This window comes from Pogona vitticeps, chromosome 2, assembly GCF_051106095.1.
Source record: "Pogona vitticeps strain Pit_001003342236 chromosome 2, PviZW2.1, whole genome shotgun sequence".
NCBI lineage: Eukaryota > Metazoa > Chordata > Lepidosauria > Squamata > Agamidae > Pogona > Pogona vitticeps.
Window position 1 is genome coordinate 123,223,958 of NC_135784.1, and position 25,165 is coordinate 123,249,122.

At 47.9% G+C, this 25,165-nt stretch overlaps 1 protein-coding gene across 7 annotated transcripts; it reads left to right on the plus strand.

Annotated features, from left to right (window-relative positions):
- Window positions 1–65: 65 nt before the first annotated feature.
- Window positions 66–22,042, plus strand: PRR36 (proline rich 36). Of its 7 annotated transcripts, XM_072990322.2 has the most exons (7): window positions 223–451; window positions 8,749–8,812; window positions 10,031–10,553; window positions 11,196–11,250; window positions 13,411–13,565; window positions 14,592–17,219; window positions 19,355–20,043. In XM_072990322.2, the coding sequence occupies exons 3-7, from the start codon at window positions 10,109–10,111 to the stop codon at window positions 19,765–19,767; spliced, it is 3,696 nt and encodes a 1,231-aa protein (XP_072846423.2). In that variant the 5' UTR covers window positions 223–451; window positions 8,749–8,812; window positions 10,031–10,108; the 3' UTR covers window positions 19,768–20,043. The 7 variants fall into 7 exon arrangements, with proteins under 7 accessions (XP_072846424.2, XP_072846423.2, XP_072846421.2 ...); XM_072990323.2 differs by lacking the exons at window positions 223–451; window positions 8,749–8,812 and adding an exon at window positions 66–179; XM_072990320.2 differs by lacking the exon at window positions 8,749–8,812.
- The last annotated feature ends 3,123 nt before the right edge of the window (window positions 22,043–25,165 follow it).

A 25,165-nucleotide genomic window follows, 5' to 3' on the forward strand; every position in this document is an offset into this window, starting at 1 on the left:
GGTCGCCCCCTATTCACCAGCTGCCCCCACGCCCAACAGCTGCCCCCTGCCCGCCAGTGGCTCAAGAAGACCCTCGACGAGGATGATCAGAACCCCCCCCTCCAGCCCCCTGCCCGCCTCTTCGCGCGAGTGACATCATCTCTTCCAAATCCCAAACGGCGCTGCCATTGGCTAGCCAGGTAATTGAGGAGGGGGGGCCACTCCGGCTTTTCCCCCGACCCCCCCCACCCGACGCCTCGCTGGGTGCTTCGCCTGCTACTCTCTCTCACACAACACAACACACGCCCAGCGAGCAAGCAGTGCCTGCCCCCCCCCCCACCCCCGGCGGTAGAAAAGGAAGGCAGCCCTCCTCCTGCAGAGAGAGAGAGAGACAAAAGCCCTAAGCCGGGGCTCCCTTCGCGGGGCGGCGGGGCCGGAGAAAGAACGGTTGGCTCGGCGGGGCGCGAAGGAGGTACAGTAACAGCCGCCAGCAGCAGGCGGGCGTCGGTCGAGGGGGGCGCCCGCCGGTTCCACCCGTGTCCCCGGGCAGAGAAGCAAGAGGCGAGGCTGCCGTCTTCCCCCCCCCCTCTCCAAAACCCTCTCCTCTGGCTTAGCCGACGGGGATTTGAAGGGGAGCGCGGCGGGGGGGGGGGGGAGAAAAGAAAAAGACCGCCTGCTGCTCGGTCGCCCTGGGATCCCCGCCGCCCGACCGGACTCGCCCATGGCGGCAGGTGCAGAAGGGAGAAAGAGGCGCTCCCCCCTCCCCAATCCCGCGAGGGTCTCGGGCGGGGCGTGGGCTTTGTTCGGCTGGGCGGGCGGGTGGGAAGCGGGTCCTCCCGGCGCGAGGCGAGACACCCCCCCCCAGCCGGACTGGGAGGGTTTCCCCCTCCGGGCGGGAGGACGCGCCGCTCTGCCCTCTTGTCCGCCTTCTCGAGCGGGAGGGGGCTTTTTTTGGGGGGGGGACGACACCGGTGGCAAGCGAGACCCTGCGGACGCCCCCCCTCCCCTCCCGCTCGCTCCTCTCGGGCTGCCGGGTGTTTCTCTCTCTCTCTCTCTCCAGAGGCTCGGGTTTGCTCCTGAGGAACCTGAAAGGGGCGTTTTGCTGGGTTTTTTGGTTTTTTGCTTTTTTGAAAGGAGGGCTCAGCCTTTTTTTTTTTTTTTTTTTTTTTGCGGCCGTGAAGGAAGCCCCGCAAAGCCCACAAGTGCTCCTCGGGTGGGGTCGCCCCCCCTTTTTTAAAAAAAGGACGGTAGCTGCAAAACAGTCTCTCTCTTCCTACTGCGCCTAGGAGCGGCTCCATCCTTGGAAAAAGTCGGAGCGGGGTGTGTCTGTGTGTGTGTGTCTAGGGAGGAGGCCCGCACCTCCCCTTTCTTTGTTGAGGGAAAGGGGGGGGATTTCTGCCTTGGGGGTGATGGGCCGCCGGATCCTCCGTGCGCAGAGCCCCACCCTCGGCTGCTTTGTGAGAGGGAATATAGCCTCTCTTCCCCCCCTCCACACACACACATACACGTGTTGGTAAGGGAGTCCGTTGTTTAACGCTGAGAGGTTGCGCCCTGGGAGCGAAGGGCAAACTGAACTCTCAAGTCGGCCTCGCAAGTGGATCTCTCAAGTGGTCCTTAGTTTTAAGAGAAATCACCGACCCCTTTTTACGGTTCCTGTGGGCTCATATATAGTTGCCAGTGGACTAGCGGGGTTGCATCTTGTCGCCCAACTTGCACACAACAAGACCCTTAATATTCAAAATGGCAGCAAATACTGTAATACTGCTCCCCTTTCACAAATGAAAAGTTAGTACGAGCACGTTTCTCCCCAACAGAAATAGCCCCCCACCGTCTTTGGATTTTCTTGTGTCTCTGAACAAGAGAGGCAAGGCAGCTGGGCTAGAGAAAAAAAAAATCTCCACGGCAGATAGAATTTAACTACAAAGTGGGTGGGATTCAGGTGGGTTGGCAGCTCTTAGAGGGATACTGAAGGGCACTTGTCAGTTATTCCAGGGGGGAAAATGTTTCTCTGGGGATGAAGTGGTTGGAGGAAGTCTTTGGGGAGGCCTGGGTGGAGACATAGAAAAATCTGCAAATTGAAAGAACTTTGCTACATGAATGCATGAAGGAATAGTGTGAGTTCTTAAAGAAAAACAGGTGGGTGGGTGGGTGTGAACCAGAAGCTGTTCTTGAATGAAAATAGGGGGGGGGGGCTGGTATTCTAAGCACATTTTGTGAGTTTCTGAAATAACAAGTAACTGCTGAACTAAGTGCCAACCTAAACTGCAAGATTAAATGCAAAGGCACAGTCATTGCTGATGCAAATAAAGAACCTTGATTCTTGAAATTGCATGGCCAGTTACCAGATTTATCAATGACAAGGGACAAAAGCCATGGAAATAACAGCAGAGAAGAATTTGGGGCAACTTAACACTAAATTTCCAGGACCAATTGAAATGGCTGATTGGTGATAGTTTGAAGCTGTAGAGCCGCCTTCTGCTCTTGAAGGTACCTGTATCTTGATATTAATTGCTTTTGTACTTATCTCATTTATGGAAATCCACCTGGTGGCAATATTACAATTATTTTAGCATTAGGTTGTGAAATATTTATATCCCCAAGCATTTGAGGGGAACTGATTGATTAATTTTGTCTATCAATGTCTATCATTTTGTTATTATTTAAGATAAGTTTAGATTTATTTAGTTTGGATACATAAGATGCCTTGAGTCTTTTTTAAAAAGAAAAAATGGATTAATGCATTTAATTTCTATGAATCACTAACAATCAGTGACCATGACTGCATCCTTACATTGATCCTTTGTGGGGGTGCCATTCCCAAGGTTGCTAAGCCACATGGGTGTTCTAGTGAGGGAAAACTCTCCTAGCATCCTGTGGCTGCTTCTGAGGGAAGGAGCAGCCACCATTCCTCCTCTTTCTCATTATCATAGAGAGCTTGCTATAGAGGCCTTCCCTTAGGCCAATCAGAGGGCTTGATTAATTCCCTTTCTCCAGACCAACCCTAATAACATGATGTAACCACTGTCCTATCTGAACTCTGTCTACTTTCTGTAATGCTGTCACTACCTGTGGTCTTGTAATGTTAATAAAAGAGCAGTCTCCTGGGGGCGAGGGGGAGAGACCAAAGGCAGAACGTCACAGACGGAGAAGACTTCTCATTCTGCTTCCTCGCTGAGTCGCCCACCAGGAGTACTGCTGGCAGACATCCATCTGTGTGTGTGTGGCTGACTTCTTTAATCTATTGCTAAGAGACTCTTTGCTATCCATTATCTGGTGATCACCACAAAGCCCATCAGCCTGCTCATTGCCTGAACCCAACAATCCATCAGAATATCAGCCCTTGGTACATAGCTCGAAGAATCAACATGTGGATGGATGTGGTGTGCTGGTAAGAGAGACTAGTTAATTATAAATCTGTAAACAGAACTCTTCTTTCTGGGATACATGGATCAAACAATGAAGACAAAGGAAGGCAAACTAGAGTATTCCAAAAATGTCCCTGACATAGTTCTACTTTATGGCTTTACATAAAGTTGAAAGAGAGAAGTAGTGCAAAAAAACAAGGTTATAGTAGGTGGAGAGTTAGAAACATGTTCAGCCTCTGACTGTTACAAAAGCAGCAGGTTTTCCCATGGGTCTGCTCTGTGCTCAGATGTGAACCAAACTGTGGGCTTTGCTGTTGGAGATGATGCATAATTATAAAGGTGTCACACTCTGGGTTGTTCTGGGTTATATAAGCAACTAAATAAAACATATGAAACAAATAAACCATTTATGATAGGAGTTGTATCAACTGGATTTGGAAATTCCAATTTTAATATGAACAACTTTTGGCAGTCATTTGGAATGAGCTTTAGAGAATGCAAAGTTGTATTTTAATGGACAAAATGTATATATGTGGAAAGTGTAGATTGCATACTACCGGTTATTACTTAAAATAAAACAGTTAACTATTGTGATAAATCAATACATTGCATTTCTTCGCCCAGCATGTTGTTCGTCTGTGGAACTCCTTGCCACAGGATGTGGTGATGGCATCTGGCCTTGATGCCTTTAAAAGGGGATTGGACAGATTCCTGAAGGAAAAGTCCATTGCAGGTTACAAGCTATGATGGGGCTGTAAACTCTCCAGGGTTAAAAGGAAGGTACCTCCAAATGCCAGATGCAGGGGAAGGGGTATCAGGAGACAGGTACCTAGTGGTCTGATGTGCTCCCAGAGGCATCTTCTGGGGTCACTGTCAGATACAGGGAGCTGGACTAGATGGGCCTTTGGCCTGATCCTGCAGGGTCATATTCTTATTCCCTGATAGCAGGACATCTGAAAGACTACTGAAGACTTCAGAACCAGCAGACAAGGGGCTGGAGAGGGACTTGTGTTTAGGAAGGGAGAAAGTCAAACTGAAACTTGATAGTGGTTTTCAGGTCCCAAAAGATTACCTGTAAAGCAGATGAGAAGACAAGTAGAAACAAAGGGCTCAAACAAAATATCATCTTGAGATGATGGCAGAGGAGGACAAACTGCTCCCTACCCTGCACTGTTTGGCAGTGGCTGAACTATGGTGGTAAATCCTGTCATCTGGTGGTTTTGCGAAGGAGTGGGAGTTTTTATGTTAGGTGTGGCTGAAGTCAAAGGGAATTGCATTTTTGCAAGCAGTGGGTGCTAGAAAGTCTCTTCTGGTTGTGCCGAGCCTTGGGTTTGCAAAGTCAGCTTCTGCCTCTGCCACCCTAAAACTCATGGTGACCATTTGGTAGTTTTTGAAACTGCTGGAGTTTGAGGTCAGGTGGACTTCAGAGGGCCTTTAAAAGGATTCCTTTGACACCTCCGAATAACAAGATGAGGAAGTGAGGGTGTGGGCAGACCTTGCACCCTTATGAGCCTCTTTGCAATGTTTTCTCTCTGTTTCACTCTGAGCAAGATGGCGTAAGTTGCTAATTGGTGAGTGGAAGTTGTCCTGATTTCACACACTTTTAGGTCGTAGCCTTGGTTTGCTGTTAGTGGGCAATAAGACTGTGAATTAAAAGGGGGGGGGCTGTAGTGATGGCTTCTGAGAATTTTAAAACTTTGATTCTGCAGGGCAGAAGGCAGGATGTAGGAGATGGAACTGACTTGTGAACTTCTTTAAGCTTTTGTCCTTGAGCCAATTCAGGTGTTCCTCAAACACCAAAGCAATTTGCAGATGGCTGCTTGATCACCCTGGGCCCAAGCTGCCACAACCATGAAGTCACTGCGGTCTGTTGGGAAGCAACTAAAGCAAGAACAAAGAAAGATAGGGGGACAGAGGCGCTATGCACTTAAAAGTGTTGTCAAGGAAATCCTGGCTTAGCTGGAGTAGGTGATCCTGGATTGATTTCTATCGGAAGGAGAAAAGCCTGGTTTAAGTAATTGATTTAAATAAATCTTCTTTGTCACATATTTTCTAAGCGATGGTGCAAGACTGATCACTGAGATATGTTAATTGGTAGCTCATCTTGGAGAGGTAGTTAGTGCCATTTTTAGATCACTTCATCTTATTAATTTAGAAAATTGTAGTATCTAATAGAAATATTACCATTGTCAAGTCACAGACAATGCTATCTGTACAGTTGGAATGATAAGACATCAATTACAGGGCTCTTGGTTTATGAAACTAGACCTTGAATAAGTACATAAATGACTCCCATTTTCTGTTCCTTCCTTTCCATCTGACGGCTGTCCTTGAAACATACACACGTAGTTATAGGGTAGGCACGCATCCATCCAAGAGCATGTAGGTGCTTTATGCGGCTAATACGCCTGTGACTGTCCCTCAGGGAAGCCGAAGGGGTTAAGAGTGAATAGTGCTTCTCTGTCTTCTCTTAACTCGGCCTTGCTTGGCCCAAGCACATCCACACAAGCAATGTCTCACTGGGCCTGTTTGTTTGTCATGAGGTTTTAGTTGCAGAGGAAAAGGAGCCCAAAGTCCTAAACCTGAGGCAAGAATTCGTAATTGCTGTTTAATTCTGGATGGACTAGAGCAGAGGTGGGCAATTGCAGTGGGACTAAGGCTATTTTTCAGATTTCCCAGCAGCCTAGGGGTCATGCTTCTGAAAGGAAAAGAATTGGGGGGAGGGAAACTAGCCAAAGAGGCTAATTTGCATATATTTTTATGTAAAGGTCACGGCAGTTATTAACTGAGAAATGGGTTTAACTTTTAAAAAAAAATTAAGCGAAAAAGCTGCATCATATCCTCTAGCAGCTAAATCTTTAAAAATGGCGGTGTTGTTACCTGACTGGATAGCTCAGTGATTTGAGCAGTTAGAGTTTGGGTGTTTGATTTCCCCCCATTGTGTCTCCTGAAGAGCCAGCCAATGTGGCCTAGGGCAAGCTGCAGGGCAGTCCCAGCGTTTTCCCCCAGAAGAAGGGAATGGTAATGCCACTCCTGAATATGCTGTACCTAGAGTACTCTGGAAAGAGTTGCCATAAGTCAGAATCACCTGGAAAGCATACAGTGACTGTAAGTAATTGAATTTTTGAGAGTGGAATAGAGCGATTAATTGATTTTCTGAATCTGTGAGTATAGGGTTAGCTTGCATAATGAGATTTAGTTTTAAAGGTTAATTTTAAATGGGAATTGAGATAGTATTTTATGATTTTTTAAAAGTATGAATAAAACATTGACTTAAAATTTTTAAAGCCATGTCAGTTTAAAAATCCAATTTTTAATTTTAAAAAATGTTATCCACCCTGGGTAACCCTGTACTACTAGAGCAGAGCACAGCCGTCCCAGCACCAGGTGTGGTACGGCAAATGTCAGAGCTGACGTTAGCTACTGGTGCCTCTGTCTCTTCTTTCTGAAACACCTCTACAAAGGTAGTAGGTCAGTATTCTCAGGAGCATCCCAAAGAAGATGGCACTGGCTTCAGCATCGCCAGGTGCAGATGCCTTCCCCCCTTGCTAGCAAGAGTTGGGTGGGAAGATTACAGTTGGAGGGTGTGCACACATTACCCAAATCTGATGCTGGCACCGACTGGTGGAAAGATGAGCATGGGCCTCCCCTCGAGGTGAAAAATTTCAAGTTTGGGGAGCTTGGAAAGAGCTGGAGCTTAACCCTGAAATGGGGCCTCTTCAGTTGTTAACATGTCCACCTTTGAACCCATTCCAATTTGTCTAAATTCTTATTCTTAAAGTGTAAAGACCCGAAATGGATGGAATTCTGGATTCTACACTTTAAGAAGGATATAAACAAAACAGTAGTGAGTTCCAGAGGAAAGCAACAAATCTAGTTAGAAATCACAGAAGCACAAGAACAGTGAGGAAAGCTTTCAGTGCAGTAACTAGGTGTGTCTAACCCTGGAGGAGGGAAGTTCTGGTGAAAGATGGGAGGTCACCACACGGCATAAGTAGAAATCGAGGATCTAGTTAGAGGAGAGTAGATTTGGCTTAATGTCAAGGAAAAAAATTCATGGTAAAGAGCAGTTTGACAATGGAAATCAGGTGGTGGGGCATCTCTCTTGCTGGAGTTCTGATTCTGGTGGTATTTCGGTCGGTGAGAGGAGAGGGATCTTCCAACTGAATGCTTTTGGGCATGTGCAAAATACTTTTCCAGTGATAGTGAGAAATCATGACAGGTTCTAGAATAGCCAAAGAAGTTTTTTTTTTCCTTAGTGGACTATTTGGAAGATCTGAAATTGTGGAGATTCCACATTACTGCCCAGGCAGTAACAGTTGCTTAGATGTGTGTGTGTGTGTGTGTGTGTGTGTGTATGTAGATGTGTAGATGTGTATATATGTATGTGTATGTATATGTATATATATGTGTGTATATACCATATTTGCTGGCATACAGGACGACGGCATATAAGGCGACCCCCCCAACATTTCCACTCAAAATATAGAGTGGACGGCTCTGCTGCGATGCCGCCGCCGGCTGCCCGGGGCTATGCCCGGGCCCACCCTGGAAGTTCATGGCCGGCGACGAGGAGGGGAAGCGGGTGGGGTGGAGGAGGAGGGGTAGTGACTCTCCGGCGGCGAGCAGGCAGCTGGCTCAGCGGGGCGGCAGGCAGCCCGGCAGTGGGCTCTGGCCACTCAGGCATGGCCAGTTCTACTTCCCTCCCTCCGTCTGGACCGGCCGCCTGCCTGCCCCCCTGCCTTCCTCCCTGGCCGGCACGGCCCCCGTGTCACTCACTCAGCGGTGGTGGCCGCGGCTCCTTCCTGGACCAACTGAAGTGCACCCGGCATATAAGACGACCCCCCCACACACACTTGGAGGCATGTTTTTGGGCCAAAAGTTGTCTTATACGCCGGCAAATACGGTATGTGTATGTATGTACCGTATATGTATGTATATATGTTTGTTTGTGTGTGTGTGTGTGTGTGTGTGTGTGTGTGTGTGTATACACACACTGTACTGTACATATACTGTTAGATATATATACTGTACTATCTAACAGTTGCTTAGAATGTGCTAAAAGCAGGCAGTCTCAAGCCTTCTGTACAAATTTGCATTGGGTATAGTCAGAATCTAATAAGGAGACAGGAAATGCTGACAGACTCCCCATTCAATCAGCCAGTGACTTAACACAGTTACCCAAGGCCTTCCTCCTGCCCTGCTCTACATGCTAGTCCTGGATGCATCAATTTGGATATAATCCCTAGTGATTGCATTAAATGGGTTCCAAGTAAATGTATTGAGCTGGGTAATATCAGTGTACTTTTTTAGCTGTCCACGCCATGCCATGGGCTATCCAGTTATCATGTACAGGTAGTTGATAAAAGGCTTTCATGTTTTCTCTCTTCCTTGCCAATTTCAGTGCATGTGGATTTGAAATGGAAGATCTAATCTGTTTGAGAGCTGGTTCTAAGTAGTGCAGTGAGGTGAGCAACCTCTGTTTTGAAATAAAACATTTTTCATGGAACGCAGGTTTCAAATTAGATGGTGGTTGTAATATGCCGTGTAACATCTGAAATCCTGTTTAATTCTATAAGGTTCAGTAGCAGGGAGCTCACCATCAAAGGCAGCCTTCTTTACTCTGGCACCCTCCAGATGGGTTGAACTGTTACTTCTGATATCCCCAGCTAGCATGGCCAAGTCTAAGTTGCACAATGGGAGTTGTAGTTCAGGTGATCTTAAGGGGTGCTGTAGAAACATGGTCTTCCCTCAGAATATTGCCAGTGATGTGTCTGATGTATCCTAGCATGACTGTCTTCTTCCAAGAAGTCAGGAGGGGAGGGAAACAGACCAGAGGATAGTGAAGAAATACCTACCACTTGGTGGTTTCTCCCAGAACCATGTCCCCCATCTGGGGTGCTCTGTGAGGTAGAAACGAGAGCTATCCTATACCTAAAATATCTTCAGGGCATACAGGGTAGCCATGGCTCTTGGTGAATTGCGTTGAAGATTTGTGAGGCTGGAGTTCTTGCTGCATTCCAGGCAGACACCTGCCAGCCCTTATGGCTGCCGTGAACGGTCTCCCATTCTTTGCTACCTCCACTGATTGGTATGAGAAGGACAGATGGGACTGCAAAGTGGGCAGACCCAAGCTAGTGAACAGCCCTCCCTTGAGCGTCTTGTGGCTTCACCTAAGGGGAGATGATGGGCAGGGCTTTCTTGGAACAGCCAATAAGGCTCCCATCTCAGCCAGCTACTGCCGTGACCTTGGTAGTCCAAGAAGACACGTTCGGTAGTAAAGTCGGGTTGTTCTTTCTCTGGTCTTGTTGCTGGCGTCTGCCAGTGTCAGTCTTCCTCTTCAGAAGATAGTTTTGTGCGAACAGATGGCTGCAAGGATATGTTTCCTTGTGCACATTGTCTATCCCCACCCACCTCAACCTCCTTTTTTTCTTTTCTTTTGTACTTCCGTTCAGACGCCCTGGATCAGGAGGCAAAGCCTGGAAATATTCCTTTCTTGGACTCCCAGAATCCCCTGGCCAGCCATGGCTAGTGAGGGCATTAGCCCCAAAACATCAGTTCCAGAGCTGTGAGATAGGGTTTGCCATAGTTGGTGCAGGCGCCCCCCCACCTGCCCCCGTGTCTGTTGGGCTGCTCCTTGTAAGGTTTCGGTTGTGTCATGCCTTTGTTCTCTCCTGCCATCCCAGGCCGCTCGGTGAATACGGTTCCTTGTCTGGCTACTCTGAGGGATAGAGACAACCTGCCTGGTGCCCTGTGGTGCAGAGATGGATGGCACAATAGCTGCCAGTGGAGGCCCAGCAGCTTTGCAATCAAATGGCATGGTCACCAGCAAGAGAGGAGGGACTCCCATTGCCTGCCCCCCTGCAGCAAAGCAGAAGTCCAGCAAGAACCCTCAGCTGACAGCCCAGCCTCCCGGGAGGAAGCAGCCAACAGGCCTGGCATCTCGCCCTCCCACGGTTCCTACTGGTGCCGCCAGAGTGCTCAACAATGGGACAGCTAGGAAGGCCAATGTGTTGCAGCCCAAACAGCCAGTGCCCAAGCCCAGTGCCGCCGCCACTGCAGCTACCTCCAACTCATCAGCTAGTAGGATGACTGTGAAGAAAGGAGTGGGGGACAGGCCCAGTGGGCTGAAGACTTCAGAAAAGCTGAGCCAGGAGACAGAGGTGCAGCAGAAGACCACAAAGGGGACAACACAGTCAACCGCTTCAGGTATTCGTTGTCAGCTGAAACGTGGGCATAAATATGTGAAGTTCTTCAGTACACTGTAGGCATCCTTGAAGGGTAGGGGCTATGCCTGGCTTAAAGAAGGCTGGAATCAAGGCAGAGTTCTTTCCAGAGGCTGCATTGCTAGTGATGTCTTTTGCAGTTCCAAATAGTACACCAGAAGTTTACATTTTGCATTGAGGGCCAAATTTCTGTTATGAGCTCTTGTTGAAGAACAAAGCCATGAAAGTGTCTGGGGTCGTTTCCCACCAAGACAATGAAGCTGTTTGGGTTTTATTCTAGGTTTTAGAAACATCACTAAGCATTGTCTTCAGACTTAGTTCCTGTAGCACTGAGGACTGGAATGCTTAACTGGCCTCAGCTAAAAAACTGAGGTTCTTTTGGGTGATAAATTCCAGACTTGCATTCCACCATGGAGGTAGAAATGAGAAATGGGCACATTTCCGACTCTGACAACGATGCCATGCTCACATCCTCCCTGAGGTTCTCCTGCAAGAGAAATGTGGAGGCAATGATAAGTCTCCTTTTTATTATTCATTGTCTAGTGAGAGTCTTCGGAGCATCTGTTCCATGCTTTATTAAGCCATTGACGTAGCCAAATACCACCTTTTTTTTTTCTTTTATTAGGCCCCAAGACGACTACCACAAAACCCAAGAGATCTGAACAAGCAAAGCCCTCCAGGTACAATGTTGGGTGCTGACTTTGCTGTCTGTTACAGAGGCACTAGCTGAAGGTATTTACTGTCATAATTGAAGGAAGGATCCTGACCCAATAGTAACTGCCAGGTTTGCCTTGATAGCAAGGGCAGTGCTTTGAGGTGAGGATGATGCATGCAACCTGTTGTATTCCATTGTGTTTCTTCCCTGTCTTTTGTCCACGGAGCTCAAGTTGGCATATGGCCTCCTTCCCTCCTCTCTGGGTTCAGCCCTGTGAGGCTGAGAGAGTGACTGGTCCAAGATCATCCATGAGCCTTATGTCTTGAGTAGAGGATTTGAATCTGGGTCTTCACAGTCCCACAGTCTATCATAAGGTAAAGGTTCCCCTTGACATTTTAGTCAGTCGTGTTCGACTCTAGGGGGCAGTGCTCATCCCCGTTTCCAAGCCGTAGAGCCAGCGTTTGTCCGAAGAGTTTCCGTTGTCATATGGCCAGTGCGACTTAGACCCAGAACGCTGTTTACCTTCCCACCGAGGTGGTACCTATTTATCTACTCGCATTTATATGCTTTCGAACTGCTAGGTTGGCAAGGAGCTGGGACAAAGCGACGAGAGCTCACTCTGTTGCATGGATTCGATCTTACGACTGCTGGTCTTCTGACCCTGCAGCACAGAGGCTTCTGCGGTTTAGCCCGCAGCGCCACCACGTCCCACAGTCTATCATAGGGGTCATCAAAAAGGTGGATCCAAACCCAGGAGAAGGAAAGTGCTCATAGGGAAGACAGAGTCAAGGAGAGCCTTTTTGACAGGTGGAGCCTCTCCCATGACAATCGAGGGGGACATGGCTGACGCTTCCTTACTTACGAATTAAAATTAAGGCTGGGTGGATACAAATATGTTTTTAAGACCAAATGGATTTAAATCAAAATGTAAATTTAAAAAATAGTGTTTTTTAAAATTAAATAATTGAAAGACTCTTCATTTTTAAAATCATGATTTAAATCCATCCTGGATTGAGACTTTTGCCTTAACACCTGGATGGGGCTTCTCTCATCTTAGCTATCGGATTAGAGACCAGCTGGCATGAGGAGGAAAGAAAAGAACATCAGGCACACAGAGGGCACCAGCATGTGTGCCCATAATGTACCAGGAGGGATTCATGCTAACAGTAGAATGGGAGGATGCCCATTTTTTGTAGTTGAAGCCAAGCACCTTTATGGTGAGGCAGAGACTTTAACCGTAGTTGGGTTTCAAACTAAATGTTCCGTACATGACTCGTTATCTTATACTGGTTCCATGCGCATCTATTGAGGGCACTCCCTGTGCGGTTGCCAAATAGGATATTGGGATACTGTCTTTGTGGTAAGAACACAGCACTTGGTAGTATAATAAACACTCCATTCTGGTTTCCAAGCTTCTCCAGATTGTATCACATTCAAATACCATAGTGGAACATGTGAGCATTTTCTAGTTCTACTCTAGTTATTCCCTTTAAAATCCCATCCTGCCTATGATCATATCAACAGTGAAGTCCTTCTGCAACCTAGTTGGCTGCAAGCTCTGTATTGGGGTTGTATCTGGGGTGAAAATTGGCTGAATTATGCTAACCAAAATTAGATGAATCCTCAACTTTTTTTTTGAAACTTCTGATGTTACAAATCTTCAAAAACAAAAAAAACCCAACAACAAAAATTTGCCGGGATGGGGGAAGGTTGCGATTATCTCTTAACTCTGTACCACACAGGAAATGCCATGGGCTCTCATTCATTCACGGGGCTTGGGGGGGTGGGGGGAGCAGAAGGGGAGAGGAAGTACAGCTAATCTGGGCTCACCTCCCTGTCCCATTTGCTTTGAATACTGGAGGCAGTTTCAGGTCCAGAGAATGGAGGGCTGAATAGAAGAGATGAATTGTAAGCTTTTATCAAAACAGGAGTTGTCAGAGTTTTGATCCTAGTGACTGAAATGTTTGAAGCTCTCTTATCTGTAGTTTTTTTTCCCCCTCATGTCACTGCAAGCAGGGACTACTGCTGTTGCCGGGGTTGCCTGTGCACATTAGTACCCGTTGGTTGCCAAAGATGTGAATTGCAAGCATTTGTTTGGATGCACTAGGATGCTGGCCCAGAAGTGGGGCCCCCTCTGCTCTACAAACGCTGCCCCTTGCATAATTTCTCCCCTTTTCTGTTTTAGGGCTTGGTTGCCAGGAGCTAAGAATGCGGCTTCCTCAGCTCCGAGCAGGGCGCTGGCCAGTGACAAAAGTGGGGGCAAACCAAAGCAGACAGCACCACCTGCTGGTCAGGTTTTAGCAGTGCAGCAGCAGAAAAATAGTGTGCCTACTGCAAGTGGTATGTAACATTATTACAGTAATAGGACAGAGGTGAATTCCCCTCTGTGGTTTATGAAAATGCTGAATATTGCTATGTGTAAATAGAAACATGCAGCTTACCAAGGAACTTGGAAGATATATGCGTATGTGCACACATACTGGGTGTAACTAAGATGCAGCTGGATAATGTAGCTTAAAGAATTATCCATAGCATTTAAACAGTGTTTTGAAATGAGCAAAGTATTTCGTCCTGTTCTGTTGAAGTCTGAAGGTTGCAACCTTGTAAGCCAGCTCAGTGTTCTCCCTGTGTTGCGAAGAAGGGGCTGGGAAGGGGGAGAACCATTTGCCTAGGCCTGTAATGGCAGAGGAGGAAGCCTAGCAAGGGACTTTGGTGGTTTTGTAGCACAGTCTCTTAGACACAGTGGCTGAGATCCTGTTGCATGGCCCAGTAAGTTGCTGCTAGAGGAGGCCCATTTGAACCAATGGAACTTAGGGAGGAGCTGATTCACCAAATCCCCATTGATTCAGTGGGCCTGCCCTGGTTGTGACATATGACATCAAAGAAGAGGATTTGAGCCAATATTATATTATCTCTTGCCAGAGAGCTAAGTGGTGCTGCCTTTTTCGGTGGAAGCCATAATAGTATACTTGCAGGTATTAGATGATTTAATATTGGGGGTTATATTTCAAGATGGGCTTGGGGACAGTTAAATGTTAATTTAATAAGTGAGAAGGGTTGCAACAGTAGTGATGACTGTACTTTTTGCTATAAAACCAGTTAGAGAAGCTCTTTCTAGAGTGCAAGAGAGAGTAATATGAATTGCTCAGGAAGAGACCTTGGGAGAGATCTCTTTTCAGGCTTGGAAATCCCCAGGATCCCCTTGCTTGTGTGACCATGGTGGCTGGGGAATTTTGAACTTTCCCCTGCTCTGTAAAAGGACCCCTCACCTGGCTGAGGATCCCAATCTGCTTTACAAAGACACTGCACTAAGTGTAGCTTTTTGCAGTTGATGCAGAAGACTTACAGTGCCATTTGTTGCTCCAGGTGCTTCCAGAGCTGCCACTCCGTTGAAAGGCAAGCCTGCCAGCTCCAATACCACTGCGAAGGTGCCGTTTGCCCCAAAGCAACTGAAAACCGTAGGCTCAAAATTGCAATCTGAGCAGAATCCTGGACAAAGGAGTGTAGCATCTGCAGCTGCGAACAGCAAGCTTTCTGCAAAGAAGTCTTCAGAACCCCATAAGCCCAGAACCCCCACCAAGGCAGCTTGTGGGAGTGTCAGTTCAGCTACCCCACCAAGAGCCTTGGCTTCTTCTCCCAAGGTCCCTCCTTCAAGAGGTAGCCCAGGCAAGAAGCCTTTGAAGAAAGATGCTTTTCTTAACCGAGAACCAGCTCTCAATCAAAGTAAACTTCAGAAGGCAGCTGTTAAAGAAAAGGTTATCAAGGTGATCGCTGGGCAGGCAGAAAGCATTTCCACAGAGGATTCAACGCCTCTAGAAAAATTGGATGCCACAACTGTGGTGGAGGCTGTTGGCCAGCCAGCCTTCCAAGAGGCAGTGTCAACGGTGGGCAAGATAGAAGCACTGGAGACCGACCACATTGTGCCAAGAGATTTAGAAAGGGAGGATAGTGTTGGACCAGTCTGCATGGTAGCAGAGGAAGTGCCCTCTCCGGCAGTGCCTCAAGAAGAAGCACCCCCTTTGGTCTCTCTGGATCCCCAAGAGAAGAAGGTCTCCTCTCCTGGCCAGGCATCTCACTTGGCTGCCCCAGAGGGTCTGGAACTCCCTAGTGGTTGTGATGGGGTGCTGGATGTGGAGACAACGTCCCCTTGTGAAGCCTCCTCACCCACTTCTCTGGAACTTGCTGTCCGGGCTTCCTCTCCTCCCACAGAATCCCCGTGGCCTGGTGGTGAAGGCTCTGAGAACTTGGAAGAAGCAATGTCTCTGTCTCCTGAGACAGCCGTGGTAGGTGAGCAGCCTTCCTTGTTTTCTGACACAGAGGAGGCTTGTGAAGATATTCTCCATCTCTCAGCTCCCCTTCCAGACTTCCAGATGACAGCTAAAGATGATGCTCCCTTGCCAAGCAGTGAGGAGGGGCTTCTTTCTCTTGGCTTCTTGAGGTTTGAGGCTGGGCCTCTTGAGGAGAGCAAAGCGGATCGTGGCTTAGAACTGTCGTCAGGGGAGTTGGGCAGGTTGTCTGCCCTTCAAGCAGAGCTCTGCCCCTTTGCCAACCAGGTAGACCCTCCTCTGAAAACTCTTGCACGACCTGTGGCAGCTGAGCAGGATGGTGAGCATGGCATGGAGGAGGTGGAAGAGGTGCCGCGCCTCTCAGTGAGTCCAGAGGGAGAGTTGCTGGAGGGTGTGGCATCTCCGGAGGGGGAGAGCGAAAGGTGGAGGAGCCCTCTGGATCTTGGAGTCCCCGATCCCAAGGTCATGCAGGAGGCCGCCGCTCCTCTACAAACGGAGAGTCTTCCTCTAGCTGTCGTTCACACTGCCGATGAAGCACTGGAGGAGGAGCTGTGTAGGGGAGAACAGGTGGTCCTCAGTGAAGTTCTCAAGGACCAGCCTCCTCTCTATCTGCCCCCAGCTGCAACATCACTCCCTGGTGAGTTCATTGAGGAGCCTTGTATGGGCTGGGATGACCATCCTAGTTCTTTGAGTGAGTGTCCCAGTGTTGACGGGGAGGAGGAGGAGGAGGAGGAGGTCATAGTCTCAGAGGTGTGTGTGAGTCACCCGAAGGAAGAGGAAAGTGAAGAGCAGGGCGAAGCTGTGGACTTCTTACTCCGTTTTTCAGGAGGGGTCTTACCAGGTGGTGGCCGAGGGGGGATTGCTGCTCAGGGGTCGATGCCCAAACCCCAAAGCCTGCCCTTGAAGAGCCTGGAGTTGTTGCAGGGACATACTGCACAGCTGCCTGAAGTGCCTGAGCCGAAGGGCTTCTCCCCAGAGAAGGGGGGCTCCTCCTCCAAGTCCAGCACTTTGAGTGGACCCGACCTGGCGGGCAAGAGCAGCAGCGAGACGAGCACGCCCGAGGAGCTACGGGAGTACGACAGCAGCTCCGGAGTGGAGTCCAAGTCGGATGAGAAGCTGGAACAAACCTGCCACCATCTCCTGACTCCCCTGGAGGGCTTGCCTGGGGAGCTGGACCTGGGCATCCACATGGAGAGAGGAGACGATGAGGCGGAGACCCTGCCGGCTGATGAAGTCCTGGGAGAACCTCTGACGGAGCCCACCGTGTCCTCGGAGGAGGAAGCTGAGCTGGACGCAGATCTCCTGAAGGAGGCGGGCTTTGCCAAAGCGGTTTGCCTGTCGGCCTCTCCTCCCCCGGGCAAGCAGCCCCCCTTGCCCCATTCGGTGGAGGAGTCCGACGAACTGGGCTCTGGTGATGCCGGCACAGAGACCCCGGCCTCGACCAACTCCGCCGCTTCCTCCGATGTCTTTGGCGCTTTTCACCTCCATTCCACCGACAGCTGCGGCAAGAGCCCTGGCCTTTCCTCCCTGGAGGGCGAGGAGCATTCCACAGAGGGCACGAAGGACCATCTCCCCAAAGAGGCCGGCAGCAAGACGCCCTTGGATTGGGAGCATCCCTTGCCGGTTGCTCCCATGCCCGAGAAGATTGGCGGACAGGATGAGGGGTCGTCCCAGCCTTTTGCTGCTGCTCATGGCTTGGCGGCTGCAGGTAACGTATAGAGGCACCTGCCTTGTCTGTGTCAGAAGTGCCAACCTGTGCTCTCCCTCTCCCTCTCTCTCTCTCTCTCCCTCTCCATGTGCAATAGTCCCTTGTTGGGGGAAGGGAGACGGCCCTCCCTTCCTCCGTGTGTGTACCTGTTCCATTTCTGTTTCTCGCTAAGCAGGCCTACTTTGTCTTTGTGTGTTTTGAAATCTTTTCCCCTCAATCCCTTTTGCAGACTTCCTCAGGAGAAGCTGTGTGTATTTTAGCGTGTTCCTGAGAAAGGAAAACTTCATAGCCTTTTGACGTGTTAAATAAAGCATCACTTTGTCTATCTGATCTGGCCTGTCTTGTTTTTCCAGGCGACCTCTCCCCCCCCCCCCCGCTGCTCTCGGTTTGGGCTTGGAAGTGGAAGGTGACTCCGGGGATTTCAGGGTGGGGTGTGTGAGGGTGCTAGGTGAATATGGCAGATGGGGCTAGGAAGAAGATACCATTTCCAGTCATTACAAAAGCTTGCTTTCTGGATTAGATGTGGCCAGAAAAGGTGGGGAGATGAGGGGTGTTATCTCTGACATGGGCCGTTGTGCCTGGCGGAAGCAAAACATGGGGACCCAGGCAGATTCGCATCCAGTGCGCAAAGGGGTGAACAACGTATGGCCTTCCAGATGTGTTGTTTTTATTGGGACTGCCGTTTCTAGGTACCATAGCCAGTGGCAAGAGGTAATGAAAGCTGCAGTCTAACAGCATCTGGAGGATGACTTGTCTGATGTAGAATTTTGACCCATCAGCAGAGTTTGCTCATCCGGTGACACACTTTTGATTTTCTTCACTCTTGAGCTCGACAGTGGCAGCTTCTAGCACAGCAGGAGTTGCTGTGCTGTGATCTCTCACCACTGGCTATAATGGCTCAGGCTCGGGTTCAGGCTCCTTGGCATTGCAGTCCATTCACAACTGGAGGGCTGATACATCGCCACTCCTGCTCGAGGGTCTCCCTTTTTCTCTCTTTCTCTCGAGGATTATGGGAGTTCCTTGTGCTAGATCCTTGTGCTAGACAGACTGGTTTTAATGCAGTTTTAGTCTCTGGATGCAACACATTATTGCCTTCAACCTCTGTGAGTTTTTGCCAAACATGGGTGGGGAACCTTTGGCTATCCGCATGTTTGGCACAACTCACTCCCACTGGATCTCCTGTCTGGGGCTTTTGGGAACAGAAGACCAACACAGATGGAGAGTGAAAGATTTCCCAAGTCTCTTGCAGACAAATATGGGAAGTAATGTATTGGCTGAGCTTGGCAGTGAGAGATAAGAAGGGAGGAAGGAAAGGAAGGCAGGCATGCAGGAAGGCAGGCTGGCTTTTGGAAGCAGTGGGCCTTTCGGGGAAAACCCTGTTGAAATTCTACTGACCTAGGAAATCCATGCATTATGAATCAGTGGTGGATGAAGGGTCATGAATGGACAAATAACCCAATATTTCTTCCTTTTTCTCCTCTCCTATGGAAGAGCCCCAATAACTGTTAACTTTAAATAATACAGGGGTTTCTCTCTCTCTCTCTGCTGGATACATCCTTGGTTCCACTACTCATTGGCTTAAAGTAAAATCAAGAGATCTAAAGGATAGATGGGAAGTCAGGACAAACCATTCCTGAGAAAACAGAGAACATTGCTGACACTTGACCTTCTCTAACCGTTTGTGATGCCTCTCCTCCACAAAGGTGGTTGGCAGCAGATCCTTTGGGCAGCAGCTAGGTAGGAGGTTGCTTGAGTACCCCGATGGAGACTTTAAGATCCTTTTTAAGAAAGTAAGTCCAGAGTCTCTTCCAAAAGCGGCCCTGGTAGTTCATTTGGTATCTTATAAGGGGAACTGAACTAGAGGAGGGAGGCCCAACGAGGCATCTGAACCCATCTTCAGAACCAGCACATTGAACCATGGCTTCCATAGATCGGTAACGTTGGGAGTGCAATTCTTGCTAGGGGAGAATCCAGTTCTTGCTAGGGGAGAATCGTGGCCAATCTCTATGTAATCACCCTGGCCTCTTCCCCCCCCCCCCGTTCTTTTGTTCTTGTCTGTCACTTCCTCTCTTTGTTTGTCCCCCTCCGCCCTGAGGGCCACTTTTTCCAACCCAAGCTCCTTGCCCTGTTTGTAGGTGACAGTGGGACTGGCTTGCCCTTCCCTTGGGGACCCTGTCCATCTGAGATCCTCTCCACTATCTATGAAGTAGAAAGTGGCGCTGAGACGCCTGGCCCGGATGAAGACGGGAGGAGTCGCTGCTTGCGGGCCACCTCCCAAGACCAGGCTCTTCACCTAGGAAACATCCCAGCCACAGTTGTGCAACAGCTCATCAGCCGGACGCTGCTCTTCTCAGCAGAGGCACCTCCGGGGGCTTTCGGTGGGAAGGGGGCCGTGAGCAGCGAAGCAGAGATTAGCAAATGGACTGAACTGATCTCCCCTCTGGATGAGTCGCGGGCCAGCATTACTTCTGTGACAAGCTTCTCCCCAGAGGACATGTCATCCCCCCACGGGGACTGGACTGTGGTAGAGGTAGAGACCTTCCACTGAATTTATTTTTTTTCTGAAAAGAATCTCCCTTCTGGTGGATGTCTTGGCTCTTGCAGCCAGACACATCTTTCCCAATATATATATATAGGTTTGATTCAGATGCACCTTGGAGTCGAGAAGTATTAGCAGTCCGAGGCTGACTTTGTAAGACTCTTTGTTCTGTTGGCTTCTATTGTTCAGCACCTGGGGAGCGGTGCCTACTTTTGTCCTTTGCCAGAAGCTCTGATTTTCCTCTCGGGCTGCCTGTACCTTGGTAGATCTTTTTTAGCCCTCTGCATTTGCCTGAGCTTTCATCGGTATAGAATGTTTTTCTCTCTACCTTAGGATCCAGAATCTTCAGGCCATGCTGGGTTTGAGCTCCCACAAGACCCAGACCGTCTCGGCTCATGAATGAGAGTCGTGGAAGTTAAGAGTCCAACAATACCTGGAGGGTCATTCTGCAGCATAAGGGCCGATGTTGCTGTACTATACTCTTTTGTTTGAGCCCGTCTTGTACCTCATTCATTGCCTGGAAAATTTACAAAGCAAAAACCTACCACAGTCCTTTGGGTAAACAAGCCATGTTTTCTCAGTGACAGCTGACCTCTAGCTGTGGCGGAGCAGCCAAATCCCATAAGGTTACCTAAGGCTCTAAAGTCCAGGAAGGATTCATTAGGGAGTCCTGGTCACAGAAGGCTGAGAATTCCGGTTCCCCCCCCCCCCCGCCTACCTTAGCAGGAGATGATCAGCGGCAGCTGGGGAACCCTTCGGAAAAACTGCCCCCAAGAGAAAAGTGTATATATCCTCTTCCCCTGAAGGAGAAGGGAACAAGTAGTACATGAAACTTCTCCAACTGAGGAGGAAATGCTGTTTGAAATTTTAAAAAAAGATGGCAAGTTTCTGTATTTCAATAGCAGATCAATCCCAAGCCACCTGCCTCCCTCTGCAAAGGTTTGGCTATTGCAAGAGGCAGCCTGCACATGGAAGAGCCTTTTCCAGGGTTGGCATGTTCTAGAGTAGCTGGAAACCTGGACCTTGAAAAGTGGCAAAGGAAGGGGGTTATTAAGAACCCAGTGGAACATTACCTTACAAAGTGCCCTTTCTTTGGAGCCTAAATTTTGATCCGAAATGTGTCTGTTTGGGGTGGAAGGTTCACTCCTGATGCAGCCAGTTACTTGCACCAGTGCTGGCCCTGGCTTCCAACAGCACAGCTCCTCAGTTTTTTGTGTTAGAGCCTATACTTTTTGTTGCTTCATACCAACTTTTCTGACTTGGTTAGGAGCAAAGGTGCCCTTGTCCCTCCTTGCCCCCAAACGGGATTCTGGTGAAGCAAACCCTGCCGTCAAATCAATTCTGACTTACGACGGCCCTTTTCAGGATTTTCTAGGTAGGGAATAAACAGCAGTGGTTCACCGTTCCCTCCTCCTGGGATTGTGCAGCTTGCCTAAGGCCACACAGGCTGGCTCTACTTGTAGGAGGTACAGTGGGGAACTGAACTCCCAACCTCTCCCTCCACAGCTAGATACTTGGGTTGAGGTAAAACGGCATCTTTTACACTGCTGAGAGACTCCTAGAGCTAGCCAGTACCAAATGGGACAGGGCTACCACCCTTTAGGTGAACGGCAGCTGTTAAAAAGGACAGCAAGGCCATGGGTGTGGGGGGGGGGCTCCCTACCCACCCACACGTTCATGTGAGTCTTTCCTCTTAGCAACAGCAACTGCTTGGTTGGCACACGAAGGCACTAGCCTAACTGTCCTTTTTAATTTCCTGCCATTAAAGTGGAGATGCAAGCCTTAGGATGCCCAATCAATGGCATACAGGAATCTTGGAGAGAGGTGGTGTCTCAAGATTAGTCTAGAAAAAAGGGGTAATCAGTGGGCAAGGTCTGTCTTCAGGTGGCCAGTGTTGCTCTAACCCTACCTGGTCTCTCGTACTGGAGATGCATGTCAGAAATTGCTCTCTGCCCCAAACATAGGCTTTTATCATTGCCCTGACTCCATTTCACCAGAATGCCAAAACTTTGTCCAATTGTGTAGCTTCATTTTTATTATTTTTAAGGCACCCCCAGTACAACTCTTGTTTTTTTTCCTATGCCTGCTTTGCACAGAGAGATTGACTTACTGCCAGTTACATGGAGGAATTATTTGTAGTAATGTCCTTGGAACAGAGCCTTATTAACTGTATCAGGGTGTTGATTTAGGTGTGTGTGTGACTACTTTTGTAATGTAGTAAATTGTTAGTGATAAACAATGATAGGTTTTACATTTTTCAAATAAAGGTGATCTTTTGTGTTTCTTTTATTGCCTGTCTTCAAAATGGGGATTAGGGTGGGGGGAGTACATTCAGGCTACATGAGCTTATCATGGCTCTTTCATTTTGGCAGCTGGGGGAACTGATTTCAGCCCTAATACCACTGCTAGGATTTAGGTTATTTTAGGGTGTGACTAGATGGCAGAATTATATCCGTCTGGATTGTGCTAAACAGTCACTTTGAGGTGCACTTGGGGCAGTCCTTGCTTCCATATGCAAGGAACCACCACGCTGTATCTCAAGTGATCCTGTTCAGCTTGATTAGGACTTTCTTTTTAAAGGGAAAACTTCTCATTTAAGATTAAGCAACTGTCTGGCCATCCCTTTATTGAAGCTGCTTAAGAATCTTGAGAAATGTAAAGCTTCCTTTCTGCTTGCCTTTGGAGGGGAAAGAAAAGGAAGTTTTGCCATTTTTCTTAATTGCTGCTATCATAGCAATGCTTTGAAAGGATTTATTTTAAAAAGCCACCTTTCAAAGCATTGTTCATGTGCTGTATTGGTTAGCAACAATTAAAACTAAATGGAAAGCTTTGCCTCTCTTACCCTCTGCAGGCAAGCAGAAAGGAAGCTTCATATTTCTCGAAATTGTTAACCAGTTTCAGCAAAAAGATGGCAACCCAGCCAGTTTAGCTTGATCCCAGCAGCCACCCATCCTGGAACGAACCAAAATGGGAGTGATCCTACCTGCACCAAAACTAACAACAACAAAAGGAGGAGCCAAAAAGGTGTGGGTGGTTTTTGAGCAAGAGTGAACTGGTTTGCAATGGCATGTATGTCATGTGGTCAGTGGGGGGAAAAGAGTGGATGAGCCCAGACCAAACTGCGGGACAAATGGCCATCTGATTGCACCCTTAATCTTATCTAACGCCCTGTAAAACGGAAGTCATTCCCTGGCATATTAGTTTAAATTTCAGCTCCCAGGTTATTCCTTCTTTGGGTGGCATATGATCTCTGCTTCCTCCAAGCAGCTGCCTTCCTGTTGCATTTCTAGCCAGCAGAGTGATTCTGTGGGCTACAGACATGGCAGTTGAAAGCGGTATCAGACTGCTGTAACTGTTTCATGTAGATACAATAGATGTGCCCATCATCTCTCAACTTGGAGTGCAATCCGGTCTCTCCCCCCCCCCCCCCCATTCAAGAGTTCCCTTTGTTTGGCCTCTGCCTTTCCTGTCCTGTTTTCTGTACAGGTCAACAACCAAATGATCCAGTTATCATTCAAAAGGGCAGAGCAAGAGTAGCTGACATAGTTCTTCCACTGAGGCTAGTATGCGATTAAGAGCCTGAAGGCAGGGTTTAAAAGATGTAATCTCCACACACATAGAGGCTGAAGATTAACATGTAAAAACACCTTGACTCCAGCCCCACACTGCCTTGCCCTAGATGACCCAAGCACTGCCAGCGTTCATGGAAACAAATGAAGAGATGGTGTTGATGGGTTTTTGAGGGATTAATACTGTCTTCAAGCTAAACCTACCTTACTCACACATTCACAGAGCTTGCGGGCAAAGGGTTGACTCAAATCCTACATGGGTTGGCTCCGAAAGGCTAAGTGGCAACTTACCCCTTCAGTTTAACATTACTGACATCTTTTTTTTAAAAAAAGCAATGCTTGTTTAAATGTAAATTCTGTGCTCTTTCTGATCCATTATTGCCTTAACAAGATTTTAAGCAAATCACTTGACAAACCAGCCACCTTAGCAGCACCCAATGACTTGCAAATGTGGAGCCTTTCCAGGAGCTAAAGGTAAGTGTCCTCCTCTCTTGGCAGAGCCAGGTGGCCTGGATTGCCTTTGTCTCAAGTTCCTGGGTAGTTAATCGCCTTCCTACCCTCCCCCACCCATTCTGAATTCTGGTGAGCATATACAGTAGGTAATGTGCGGTTCTTTTTTTTAAAAGACATGGTACAGGTTAGGTTTTGATATAATCAGTGTTGTCATAGAAAGATTTCTCCCACATAACACGTAGTAAAAGTTTCGCAATGACCAGATAGGCGGGATATAAATGGAATAAATAAATAAAATAAATAAAACATTGGCAGTGGTTTCTGTGGGGCAGGGCTGGGAAGGACTGGGGGGGGGTGTTCTGCAATACTGCCCCAAGCCCCAAAGCGAATTGCTTACCACTTTGTTGCTAGATTATAGTCCACAGTGCCCCTGGTTTTGAGCAGTCCAGTAAGCAAACTAGCCCTATCTTCCAAACACAAAGAGCATCAAGCAAGTTTAATGGCAAAAATCTGACTCTGATCTCATCTGGAAAAAGCTTCTTATATAAAGGAACTTTGGAACATATGTGGTTAACATGCCCAAAAGTGGAAATTTTCTGGTCAGAGGTAATTTATTAATTGGAAAGTATAACCAAAAAAAAATATCTCAAATTAAACTTTGCTATTTTTTTTTCATTATTTGCGGGAGGGAACGAAAACATTGTGAATAAAAAAACTAATTGTGAGTATATTAGGAGGAGCCCATAACAGAATTGCCCAAGGACACTCAGGACTTGTCCTTGCAAAGATTTCAAAATAGAATATGGATACTGGCTCTGATGGAAAAACTGACCTATCACATTAAACTCTCTAGAGGTGAAATAAAATAAGATACATTTATGGAAGTATGGAATCCCTTGTTGGCCTCTGGTGCAGGAGATCAATTGGAAAACGGGCTGAAATGCTGGTTAGTTTGAATAACTGTAGGGTTAGAAGTAGAACTTATATAAATGTTTAAACAGTATACTATAGATAAGAAAATTATTGGAAATGTAACTGTATTTATAGGTAATTACTACTTTTTAATTTTTTGTTATGTGACCTGAGGATTGTAACTTATAATTTTTTTAAAAACCGCCGGGGGGGGGGGGAGAGAAACTTCTTATATGGCTGCTTCACTGAGGAACAGCATGAAGGGATTAAAATTCTTTACCATTCTTCCCTCTGAAGCAGATCCCATCATTTAGAGATATTGAAAAGCTTCAGCGCTGGTTGCTATTGTTGTGAAAAGAAAACTGGTACCTTTTATCTAGCACTATCCGCTCTTTAAGATTCATTTAAAGTTGTAAAAGAAGGAACATAAAGGGATTCTGCTTGCTTCAGATCAGTTTTATCCACCTTTGCAT

What these genes read in the sequence shown, in the direction of transcription:
- PRR36 (XM_072990323.2), top strand. Translation starts at nt 10,109, where the DNA reads ATGGATGGCACAATAGCTGCCAGTGGAGGCCCAGCAGCTTTGCAATCA. An exon ending in GAACAAGCAAAGCCCTCCAG is followed by an intron (nt 11,251 to 13,410) that starts GTACAATGTTGG and finishes TTTCTGTTTTAG; the next exon opens with GGCTTGGTTGCCAGGAGCTA. An exon ending in TCATGGCTTGGCGGCTGCAG is followed by an intron (nt 17,220 to 19,354) that starts GTAACGTATAGA and finishes CCCTGTTTGTAG; the next exon opens with GTGACAGTGGGACTGGCTTG.